General features: G+C 40.5%; 1 protein-coding gene across 1 annotated transcript; it reads right to left on the bottom strand.

The window, feature by feature from the left end:
* Window positions 1-545: 545 nt before the first annotated feature.
* On the bottom strand, window positions 546-12,566 carry FGF4 (fibroblast growth factor 4). Its single transcript, XM_040409954.1, has 3 exons — window positions 12,266-12,566; window positions 9,346-9,449; window positions 546-1,712 (listed from the first exon to the last, which is right to left on the bottom strand). The coding sequence occupies exons 1-3, from the start codon at window positions 12,564-12,566 to the stop codon at window positions 1,536-1,538; spliced, it is 582 nt and encodes a 193-aa protein (XP_040265888.1). The 3' UTR covers window positions 546-1,535.
* Between the last annotated feature and the right edge of the window lie 467 nt (window positions 12,567-13,033).

Below are 13,033 nucleotides of genomic sequence, written 5' to 3'. Positions count from 1 at the left end.
TGATATACAATATTTCAGCCCATAAACCAAACCAATCCTGGATTGAGAGGGATTTAGAAAGTATTTTCGTCCTGGTAGCGGTTTTATGAACCCTCTGGTCCTTAATAACAGGCTGTACATTTGCAACGTATATATATATATATAATGAAACATATAAGGTTACTTCACGACCATATAGCGCCGACCAACAGCTGCCTGCAAATATTTTTGCCATGATTATTCTTACTAAAAGTAAGTCGCAGGGTAAAGATAGCTGAAACGTGACAAGGTTGAAATAGACAGCTCTGGCTTCTACTTGGGGTACATTTTGGCCACATATGGAAAAACTGAGGACCTGGGCACGGTTACAAGGGTACGAGTCCTCCGACAAGATAGTGAGGTAGACGTTTGATCTCTTTGACGGGAATGAACATAAGAAAACGGCAAGAAAATCCTCCTATAGAAAGCAGAACGGCTCCACAAGCGCCAATGACATCATCAAACTCAAGGCAGGTGACATCACCGTAGAGGTCTTGTCCTCATGTTCTCAAAAAGTAGCTTTGTGTTGGTGGTCACAGGGGTTGACCAGCTGGGCATTTGTCCCAGGGGGGGGGGGGAGCCAACAAACTTGGGCAGTGAACTAAATCTGGAGGGGAAAGGCCCAGCTATGTCTCTGTGTGGCCGTAGACATAACAACAATCATTGATGATGGCAATTAGAGCTGTGACCCAATGATATTAGCTCAATTTTACCAATATCACAAAATATCGAAATGTCAGTCGGATGGAGGCCAAGTTCCATCTACGGTGGTCTTGATGTTTTTGCCCCTTTTTTTTAATACCATGTCATTCATTAAGACTTCCTTCAAATCCAATACGTACAATAGCACCAAGAGAAGAAGAAGCACATTTTGCTATGTGTTAATTAACGAGCAGATAAATCAACAGGGTTTGCTAAGTGCTAGCCAACAAAAGGGTTAAAAAGACATGTGCTCCTTTGGAGACACAAGCTAAAGATTGACTGCTGGAGAAGTTCAGAGTTCAGCAGTGACAGGTCTAAAAACAGATTTCATGGAGTCGTCCTCTCCCCCTGCACCTTGTATAAGACGTAAGCTGACACGGCCTCGGTTTACCAGTAACTGGAGGTGGAGGAGACATCATTGGTAGCTTCAGCCTAACACTTGTTTCATCTCATCTGCTAGAGCCAAGAAATACGTATGGCTTGTAAACAGTAGACAACCTGGAGTGGTGACCAACAGCTCAACAATGGCACCAGTACATTGCATAGCAACACATTGTAGGCCCATCCAGCAGCTTCGGAGTTAATAGACTATGTTTTATCACCCCCCAACCCCTTCCAAACAACAACAACAAAAAAAAGGAATAAAATATTACATTTTATACAAAAAGTAGTCAGCTATAAATTAACATGACCGTATATACACATTTAAATTATTAAATTAAATATTTTACATCAGCCTTTTGCTTTGAAAGTGCACATAGTTCTTTATACCCCCTCCCCACCCTTCCCTTTTTTCTCAAGGTCAGATTCTTCTGTCAGATCCGAGGCAAGAAGTGTGTCAGCGTCATTGTGGGAGAAACTCTGTTCCCCTTTTTTGTCCTTCCATTTTTGCCCAGAGCGAGGTACATTCCGGGGTACCGTCTCGACTCGTAGGCATTGTAGTTATTTGGAAGAAGGGTTTCCTTGAATTTGCAGTCGTCCGTGAAATGTTTCTGTAAAGAGAAGGAATTGTTACATTCTGTCAAGTCTTAAAATTTTTTATACACAGTAGCTAAATTGGGGGCCAAGTGTCCCCCACTACGTATATATATATGAAGAAAAGGCAACAGGAGCCGCACTGCGACAAACAATGTCAGCGGAGTGCAAGCGGCTATGGAGGCGGTCCCCCTCCAAGGCATATAACAAAAAAGAAATTCCGCAGCACTTCCAAAGCGTAAAATGAAAAAAAGTACTTTATTTACCAGACAGCAACGTTTCGATCCTTCTCTCTGGGATCTTTCTCAAGCAGTGAACATATACTAGCAAAGCATGCTTTTTATACAGTTTAGTGTCATTAATCAATAAACATTTCTCAATTGATGTGTATTAATACAATAATGAAAAAGTAATACAAAAACATAATACAAACATGTGAATACATAAATTGTGTCAATCATAGGTTCCATATACATAGAATATACAATTACTATCAAAATTAACATATTATAGTGCAATACAAATAAAAAACGACATGATTCATGATTATATCCATCTGATCATTATTAGCCATAGTGAATGGTGCAGGTGTACCTGTTAAAAGCATTCACAATCCAAGAAGGTCCTTCGGTGGAAATGGGACATAGACCACATGGAGTTCGGCGTATCAATAATGCAACTGCGCATGTCAAAGGACCTTAGACATCCAGCTCATCATGTGATCTATGTTTTGGTCACATGATCGCCGAAATCATAATATTAAAGTTCACGCCCTCTCTTAGGACAGCGTCATGCGTTCCAGGGTGGAGCGCACAGTATCATAATGTTGAAGTTCACGCCCTCTCTTAGGACAGCGTCATGCGTTCCAAGGTGGAACGCACAGTATCCACTTGTATAGAGGAATCGAAGCGCCACACATGACAAGTGACGCGCACGGATCCCCATGGAGACCAGCAGATGCCGTTTGGTATCGAACCCTCACGGCACATACTCAGCGGCACGGACACAGCCACAGTATATAACGGACAAAGCATATGGGAGCACATCAGGATGCGAAAATCAGTTCAGGGAGAATTAAGATTTACCCTAATATCTGCACATCAATAGTAGTAAAAGCGTATAATAATGCCTTAAGAAGTCAATGTATCATATATGGCCAACTGGCCAACTGGCCGAGTGTATAGTATAGGCCCCTAGTCTTGCGAGGAGTCATAACTGTGAATCCTGTGTGTATGACACAAGTCCACAGTATTGAGTTGCCACAATTGTCAGTGAACACCCATTCCTGGGGGTCAACATGGCAAATTGATAGCTACATCCTCTAGATTACGGGGAATAAAATTCAATCCTAACAAACCAAAGACTCCCAGTTTTCAACACATCCAAATATGTACCACCCAACCTGCTGAGTCCGTTAGTCCATGACGGTCACCAAGCCGAAAGCACAGACCGCAAATGGCGCGACCACCACGGCAAGCAACTGATTACCCAACAAGTGATATAATGTATAAATTTATTTTTTATTTTCTAATTTTTTTAAAAAATAATAAAAAAATTTCAAAGCATAAAGTTGTAATCATAGACAATTGTTATTGTGGTATTCCATGTTCAATCAATGGTCTGCTCGTCCAATTTGATTATATTTTTTCATATCCACCTTTCATATTACGGACCAAACTTGGATTGTAAACTGCAGAGACAAAAATATATACAATATGATTACAAAATATAACACCCACAGTATTTAAACAGGGGGTACTAGTATATATAACCCCCCAGGAACAAAAAAGTCAACAACATCCACAATGCCATCAGGATAAGATCCACGGTCTAAAGTCTACATTCAGGCCTGCCGGTCTTAACGTATTGAGTCTAGAGATCCAAAGAATCTCACGTTGTTTCAGAAGGAGTTGTCGATTGCCACCTCCTCTAGGGGTAGGTATATGATCAATGCCTGATGGCATTGTGGATGTTGTTGACTTTTTTGTTCCTGGGGGGTTATATATACTAGCACCCCCTGTTTAAATACTGTGGGTGTTATATTTTGTAATCATATTGTATATATTTTTGTCTCTGCAGTTTACAATCCAAGTTTGGTCCGTAATATGAAAGGTGGATATGAAAAAATATAATCAAATTGGACGAGCAGACCATTGATTGAACATGGAATACCACAATAACAATTGTCTATGATTACAACTTTATGCTTTGAATTTTTTTTATTATTTTTTAAAAAAATTAGAAAATAAAAAATAAATTTATACATTATATCACTTGTTGGGTAATCAGTTGCTTGCCGTGGTGGTCGCGCCATTTGCGGTCTGTGCTTTCGGCTTGGTGACCGTCATGGACTAACGGACTCAGCAGGTTGGGTGGTACATATTTGGATGTGTTGAAAACTGGGAGTCTTTGGTTTGTTAGGATTGAATTTTATTCCCCGTAATCTAGAGGATGTAGCTATCAATTTGCCATGTTGACCCCCAGGAATGGGTGTTCACTGACAATTGTGGCAACTCAATACTGTGGACTTGTGTCATACACACAGGATTCACAGTTATGACTCCTCGCAAGACTAGGGGCCTATACTATACACTCGGCCAGTTGGCCAGTTGGCCATATATGATACATTGACTTCTTAAGGCATTATTATACGCTTTTACTACTATTGATGTGCAGATATTAGGGTAAATCTTAATTCTCCCTGAACTGATTTTCGCATCCTGATGTGCTCCCATATGCTTTGTCCGTTATATACTGTGGCTGTGTCCGTGCCGCTGAGTATGTGCCGTGAGGGTTCGATACCAAACGGCATCTGCTGGTCTCCATGGGGATCCGTGCGCGTCACTTGTCATGTGTGGCGCTTCGATTCCTCTATACAAGTGGATACTGTGCGTTCCACCTTGGAACGCATGACGCTGTCCTAAGAGAGGGCGTGAACTTCAACATTATGATACTGTGCGCTCCACCCTGGAACGCATGACGCTGTCCTAAGAGAGGGCGTGAACTTTAATATTATGATTTCGGCGATCATGTGACCAAAACATAGATCACATGATGAGCTGGATGTCTAAGGTCCTTTGACATGCGCAGTTGCATTATTGATACGCCGAACTCCATGTGGTCTATGTCCCATTTCCACCGAAGGACCTTCTTGGATTGTGAATGCTTTTAACAGGTACACCTGCACCATTCACTATGGCTAATAATGATCAGATGGATATAATCATGAATCATGTCGTTTTTTATTTGTATTGCACTATAATATGTTAATTTTGATAGTAATTGTATATTCTATGTATATGGAACCTATGATTGACACAATTTATGTATTCACATGTTTGTATTATGTTTTTGTATTACTTTTTCATTATTGTATTAATACACATCAATTGAGAAATGTTTATTGATTAATGACACTAAACTGTATAAAAAGCATGCTTTGCTAGTATATGTTCACTGCTTGAGAAAGATCCCAGAGAGAAGGATCGAAACGTTGCTGTCTGGTAAATAAAGTACTTTTTTTCATTTTACGCTTTGGAAGTGCTGCGGAATTTCTTTCTTTTTTGTTATACGTATATATATATATATATATATACCACTGGATTTACACAATTCAGCACCTTTTTCCCTTTTTGCTCCAGCACTGTGAATGTTTTTGGGTTCGTCGGGCGAGAGTTGGTTGAGTATTCAGATATGGTGCTCATCATGATGTGAGATATTTGACGGCAAAATTTAGGAAGATCCATCAAATTTTGGTGCATAAATTTAAATGTCTATGGTGGGCTTCAAGGTGGGCATGCACATTCAATAGCTGTTGGCCGAATGATCGTTTGGTCGACAGCTATCGCCTTCGACTCAGCTTGGCAAAATGTGTATGTGCATTCTATGGGGAGAGTGGAGAAAGCCACTACCAGACACTGGTTACGACTAAGGACACTGCTCCGAAACGCGTCAACTACCGCATGTTGTAAGGATTTGTCTGTACATGGGTTTATGTTACATTAATAAAGAGGACGTTTCTACTGAAAAGTATCACAGTGCCGGAAAATTTTCCTCTAGCAGTGGCTTATCTCTAGGGAAAATATTCATCTTGCCCAATTCTTCTCTCCCCGACATGTCCCCATACACATTAGAGCAGTGATGGCTAACCTCTGGCACTCCAGCTGTGGTGAAACCTACGACTCCTAGCATGCTCCATTCATTTGTATGCTAAGCAAGTGTACATCTTGGGAGTTGTAGTTTTACCACAGCTGGAGTGCCGGAGGTTAGCTAGCCATCACACAGCATTAGAGTGTTGGCCAAACCTGCCATTTTCAGTAGGCTCGGCTGACAATACGGAGACCATTAGACATTCAATTTCAAGGAGATGTATGGGGACATGTCGGAGAGAGAAGAATTGGGCAAAATGAATATTTTCCCTAGAGATAAGCCACTACTAGAGGAAAATTTTCACTGCTAGAGGCTGACAATACGGAGACCATTAGACATTCAATTTCAAGGAGATGCCAACAAGATTTGGGAGAATTTGCCAAAAAGTCTCATGTCATTGCCCAATGTAACCTCGCGTCTTTCTCCTGTTCCTCTGGGAGATAAGAAATACTAGAACAGGTTAAATTCCAATCTTTCTTCTTGAGAGTAGACATCTCAGGAACATAGGACACACACCATAGAGAAGATCGTTGGTGGGTCTCACAAAAAATGTTCGGTTAAGGACATGTACACACTTTTATATCAGCTTTGATGAGTTAGAACTTCTCACAAGAATGTTTGTTTTCAATCAATTCAAATGTTTAACAGAATTTGATTAAAAAAATGATTTTCACTTTGAAAAAAAAAACAGAATGGACATGTATGGACATCACAGGTAACAACTGTACAGGCATGGAACTGAGATTTCAATCAGATTTATGGTGATCAAGCTCTGATTGGGTCCGTGTTGCCTAAAAACAATGAAGCTCTTGATCATCTGAGGACAGATCTATCAGTATCTTCTGTTTCATCCTATAAGAACATATAGAAATACTTTCTTGTGGAGATGAACACTTATCAGACCATTTCAGCACGTAATGACTCCCTCAGTAGTTGCCTTAGACATGGCCAGCACGCGCTATTGTGTTCTAAGTTCAAAGACATCATGTATTGTTGGTGGCTTGAAAGGGGTAAGCACCGCGGAACGGTTCCTTTGAAATTAACTTATTGCTTTATGTATGTGTGTGTATATATATATATATGTATCTTCCACAAACTGTAATGCACGTCTGGAAGGTCAGAACATTTTTGAATTGGAGAACATGGTCTTGAATCTTTGGTTACTTAAAATAATCTTAAAAAATCTCCTGGGTGCTAAGAACCCTTCCTCCAGCACAACGTTCCTTAGATAGTTTTGGACTGTCACGTTAGTAATAACCTGAATTCCAACTTTTAGATTTTTAGAAAAGAGCAATTTAGACTACTGAAAATGATGCAGATATTAAAGTTGATCGATATTGGTAAATTAGGTAATGCTTAAGAAGAGCTGAGATGTTCGGATCAGATGAGGACTCTTGGTGATGGCAGTCGGCTCAACTAATTTTATTTTTTTTTTATTTTTTTTTTTTTTTTTTTACTATTTCTGGTTTTCTTTTTGACCTTTTTTTTTTTTTTGCTCTCCATTGCTGATCACCCATTAGGCCTCTTTCACACGAACGATACGAATTGGGTCCGGATGCGTTCAGTGAAACTCGCACCATTTTGCAAGCAAGTTCAGTCAGTTTTGTCTGCGATTGCGTTCAGTTTTTTTCCGCGCGGGTGCAATGCGTTTTGATGCGTGATAAAAAAACTGAAGGTTTACAAACAACATCTCCTAGCAACCATCAGTGAAAAACGCATCGCACCCACACTTGTTTTCCGGATACAATGCGTTTTCCACTTAAGCTCCATTCGCTTCTATGGGGCCAGGGCTGCGTGAAAAATGCAGACTATAGAACATGCTGCGTTTTTCCTGCAACGCAGAACTGATGCGTGAAAGAAAACCGCTCATGTACACAGACCTATTGAAATGAATGGGTCAGGATTCAGTGCGGGTGCTATGCGCTCACGTCACGCATTGCGCCCGCGCGGGAAAACCCTGCTCGTGTGAAAGGGGCCTTAGACAAGATTTGTCCCTTTATTTGGGGCATTCATTCATTATTGCTATACTTCTGGATGTCATAGTTAGGATGGTTACTTTGTATTGCCTGGGTTTCCCAAAAACTACAAGCTCCTAATATCTAATGGATTCCCAGATAGTAGACATCCTAATGAAGGTGGTTACCAGCATGACAGTAGCTGGGGTGGTTTCCACTAGAAAATTGAGATCCAACATGGTCGGCTATGGCTGTTGGCATGAAACGCTCCACTTTTCTTTTTAATGTGCCTCTGATAAAATATGATTTAAAGTGTGAATGGTCTCCAGGGATATGATTCACGTCCACCAGAGAAGATCCATTAAATGATGAGGCCAACAATGCTAGGAATGGCATGTACTTTCAAGTATGCAAGTGGTAGCTTGGAATAACTCCCCTTACGTATTATATGTACCGCACAGTATTACTAACCCTGGGTAACAGGGTGTCCTGGTACTGAATCCTAATTGTAGCCTCATGCATAAGTACATTAGTTTGCAGAGGAACAGTGAGCAAGATCAGCATATGACCCCCCCCAACTCATTATAGAGCACCCCTTTAACTCTACTATCACCAATTCATTAGCTCAGACCCATAAACGGCCCATACATATTGGATAGCTGCCGGCTGACAACTCTGACTACCATGCCTCCCCATACACATGGGGCTTCTGCTGGGGTCAGACATGTTGAAATCCAACCACCCAGTCCTTTTTCCCTCCAACATCTCCCATTTCAGGGAGTGTTGGAACATCCAGGGGCGTAGCTATAGGGCAGGGATGGCCAACCTGCGGCTCTCCAGCTGTTGTAAAACTACAATTCCCACCATGTCCTGCTGTAGGCTGATAGATGTTTGCAGTCTGGGCATGCTGGGAGTTGTAGTTTTGTAACATCTGGAGAGCCTCAGGTTGGCCATCCCTGCTATAGGGGAAGCAGGGGAAGCGGCTGCTTTGGGGCCCTGACCCAGAAGGGGCCCATCCAGGAGGAGGAGGACTAAAAGATTTGGTCAGGGGCCCCTCAACAGTATCACACAATGAAATGATATGCAGTGACAGTATAGACAGTGTAGGAAACGGATGGAGCAGCTGCCGGGCCTGGTCTGAGAGAGCGATCTCTACTAGACACAGGAATGGGGGCGGCATGAAAGGAAGGGGTTGCGAAAAAATTACTAGGGGAGGGGGGCCCCATTCAAAAATTTGCTGTGGGGCCCAGTCATTTCTAGCTACACCACTGGAAACATCCCTGTATATGTTAGATGGTTGGCTGGTACACTGAAATCGGCGGGTTCGGGTCACATTCATCTACTGTTTTTGGTCACATTTTCATGACATCTGATGCACCATCAGAAGCTGGTAGTAGCCCCCTTGGTCCATCTAATCTGCCCCTGTATTATTTTAGTTCCATTCCTGACCATTATGACCAGATAATACTCTGTTTTTCTTACCGGTGACTCCATATCTACCAATATTTCGAGTTGTCATAAAAACCTAAGGAAGGTAGGAACTTACTGATCCGTATAGCTTGCCTTTTCCATTCATGGCAACAAACAGTCCACTCGTGACCCCGTATAGGCTCACCACGCCAACTTCCACCGGAGAGATTTCTAACAAACCTGAAATATACAAACACGGCATAATATTATGGGTTCACCGGTGATACTGTGAGAAGCTTCATTCGTACCACTCCTACCCCCATCAGCTTATGTCCGCACATTAATAACAGAAGACAACACAAGAAAACAGCTCCGCAAATACGTATCCAAAAACCAACCATGTCTGTCGGATTGGATTCAGGGTCCTCCAATTTACGGTGGTCACCGACATAACAAATATTGTCCGTTCAACTGTCTATGAAACTGTTCAACCAAAAGAAATATAATCCTCATCTTATGTGTAATATGAGCAGAACCCAACAATCCGCTTAATATTAGTAAAAAATGTATTTTTTGTCTATCTATTATCTATATATCAGTTTATCTATTATCTATTATCTATTTATCTATCATCTATCTATCTATTATCTATCTATCTATCTATCTATCTATCATCTATCTATCTATTATCTATCTATTATCTATCTATCTATTATCTATCTATCTATCTATCTATCTTCTATCTATCTATTATCTATCTATTATCTATCATCTATCTATCTATCTATCTATCTATCTATCTATCTATTATCTATCTATCTATTATCTATTTATCTATCATCTATCTATCTATCTATTATCTATTTATCTATCATCTATCTATCTATTATCTATCTATCTATCTATCTATCTATTATCTATCTATCTATTATCTATCTATTATCTATCTATCTATTATCTATCTATCTATCTATCTATCTATTATCTATCTATTATCTATCATCTATCTATCTATCTATCTATCTATCTATTATCTATCTATCTATTATCTATTTATCTATCATCTATCTATCTATCTATTATCTATTTATCTATCATCTATCTATCTATTATCTATCTATCTATCTATCTATCTATTATCTATCTATCTATCTATCTATCTATCTATCTATCTATCTATTATCTATCTATATATCTTTCTATATATTTATCTATCTATCTATTATCTATCATCTATCTAATATCTATCTATCTATCTATCTATCTATCTATCTATCTATCTATTATCTATCTATCTATTTATCTATCATCTATCTATTATCTATCTATCTATATATCTATCTCCTATCTATCTATCTATCTCCTATCTATCTATCTATCTATCTATCTATCTATCTATTATCTATCTATCTATTATCTATCTATCTATTTATCTATCATCTATCTATTATCTATCTATCTATATATTTATCTATCTATCTATCTATCTATCTATTATCTATCTATCTATCTATTATCTATCTATCTATCTATCTATTATCTATCTATCTATTATCTATCTATCTATTTATCTATCATCTATCTATTATCTATCTATCTATATATTTATCTATCTATCTATCTATCTATTATCTATCTATTATCTATCTATCTATCTATTATCTATCTATTATCTATCTATCTATCTATTATCTATCTATCTATCTATCTATCTATCTATCTATCTATTGATCATCCCAACTTACTTCTCTTCCCTACTCCTATATACCTTTGAGATTATCTCGCAGCAGATTGATTGCCCGGCATTTGTCATCCTGCTGTGTTCACCCAAATCCTACTGTTTCTGCCGAGCACCGAGTCGTGCCAGAGGGCAGGGGGTTAAGTCACTACCAGATGCTTTTCTCACATAAGTAACGGCTCAGTATGTTTATTTATTGTTGCAGAGTTTTATCCCATTTAGATGCAATTTTTCGCCACCATTTAGCAAAATGATGTAAAAATAAAATTCCTGCACAATGGTGTCAAGCATGCAAAAAATCTTGACAAATGCTGCACATAAGTCAAATGTAACGGCTCCGTGCCTCTGCCACAAATAGCGGTCTGCAATGCACGGACGCCAGCCGCGTGCACTCCGTTTTGCAGATGCGGACCCATTGACTAGAATGGGTCCCGCGATCTGCAAGCTTCGGCAAAAGATAAGACATGTCCTATCTCTTGCGGTGCGGAGGCATGGGCGCAAAAGCGCTTCCGCGGGCTTCCAATCCTTGCCTCCGTTCCGCAAAAGATAGGACGTGTCCTATCTATTTCCGTATCTTGCGAATCCGCAGCAAGGGCATGGAACACTTACGTTCGTCTGAATGGACCCTAAAGCTGAAAAATAGCTGGTGCGGTGCAATGTATCGGTCAGCGTAAATTTTGTCAACTATGTATAAAAGATATTGTATCCTGAGCACTATATGGCGGCACTATAAGGTTCTGTAATACAGAACACAAATCTTTTTAGCTTTGCCGATCTCATGGTTGCTTATCCCTTTCCCTAAAAATCTTCAGCTCCAAGTGACGAATGTTATTCGAGTCTCCAGCGTCTCGGGCAGCACCTGACGTCTACTCGTGTTGTAGGGATTCTAGAAGCGAGTGATTATCGCGGCTTCTTAAGCCTTTATTAGTTCCCCTTGGTAAAATCCCAATAAATGCAGGACCTCCAGGGACCCCCCCCCCCCCATAGCCACACTTGGACAAGGCAAGATCACTTTAAACTGACACTAATCTTGCGACCAAGGAGAACTCAATCCAGCGGCAGCGCCAAGTGTCACTTCCCTGTCACCTCTTCCTGCAATTCTAAAGATTAACTTTGGAGCTCGGCAAATTTTCGGAAAAAATCCGAAGTAAAAGGTATAGTCTTAATAAGCAGCAGCGCAGAGGGTTTACGGTTCTGCGTCTCTACTCCTAGACCTATTGCAGAGGAATAGGATTCTATTAGAAAACTTTAAATTGTGCAATTTCCTCCACCCAAAAAAATAAATAAATAAATAACAGATCCCAAATAAAATACTCACTGTATCGGTTCTCGGAGTGCATCCCGTTTATTCTGCCATCTGGCAAAACTTGAATATGAAATCCAATGCCCACGTTGCAGTAAAGCCGTCGCAGCCTCTTGATGCCCAGCAAATAGTCACTTTCCCGGTTTGTTTCTCTTCTCTCCCCCGGGATCCTAGACATTGACCTAGAAAATAGGGACTCCCAGCGACGGTCCAGCAGCGTGTCATTTCGCTGGTGGGTCAGCAACGGCATACAGTGCACCATGCCCGAAACCAGCACCAAGAGCGAGATTGGCACGAGGGGCGATTGAACAGTCATCCTGATCAACGTGGGCACACGTGGTTTAAGGAGTCAATTGCTCTAAAAATACCTCAACTCCAGCTCCACTTATACTTAGATCAAAGAAACCAACTGCTTAGCTCAAAAGGAGGTGGGGTCTTCTTGGCTTGCATGGAGTCTTCTGTAAAAAAAAAAAAAAAAGTGGGGGGGGGGGGGGGTTGACTCAAGCAAAGTTTATTCGAACTTGATCTCAACTTGTCTTTAGCTGCTGGAGACTTGTCTGAAGTGTTGATCTTCTCCCACAGCTCAGCCATAGCACTTTAGCTCTGACCACGATATTTATATCCACCTCTGCTCATCCCAGTACAAGCTGACAGACCAGTGACTGCACTGGAAAGAGCGAGAGAGGAGGAAGAGTCTCTGAGACACGGGGAAGACTTCACTCCGTCTCGCGCCGTGCACTTTTCTTAATGTAATCTATGAGCGGATTCATTGAGGTTCATGCT

This window comes from Bufo bufo, chromosome 10 (assembly GCF_905171765.1).
Source record: "Bufo bufo chromosome 10, aBufBuf1.1, whole genome shotgun sequence".
In the NCBI taxonomy this organism is placed as follows: Eukaryota; Metazoa; Chordata; class Amphibia; order Anura; family Bufonidae; genus Bufo; species Bufo bufo.
Note: the sequence above shows the minus strand (reverse complement) of the source record. Positions and strands in the feature narration are given on the sequence as shown.

Coding starts and splice junctions, on each gene's coding strand:
- FGF4 (XM_040409954.1), bottom strand. CDS start 12,566: ATGACTGTTCAATCGCCCCTCGTGCCAATCTCGCTCTTGGTGCTGGTT. Junction 9,450..12,265: donor GCACTCCGAGAACCGATACA/GTGAGTATTTTA, acceptor TGTATATTTCAG/GTTTGTTAGAAATCTCTCCG. Junction 1,713..9,345: donor AAGGCAAGCTATACGGATCA/GTAAGTTCCTAC, acceptor TTCTCTTTACAG/AAACATTTCACGGACGACTG.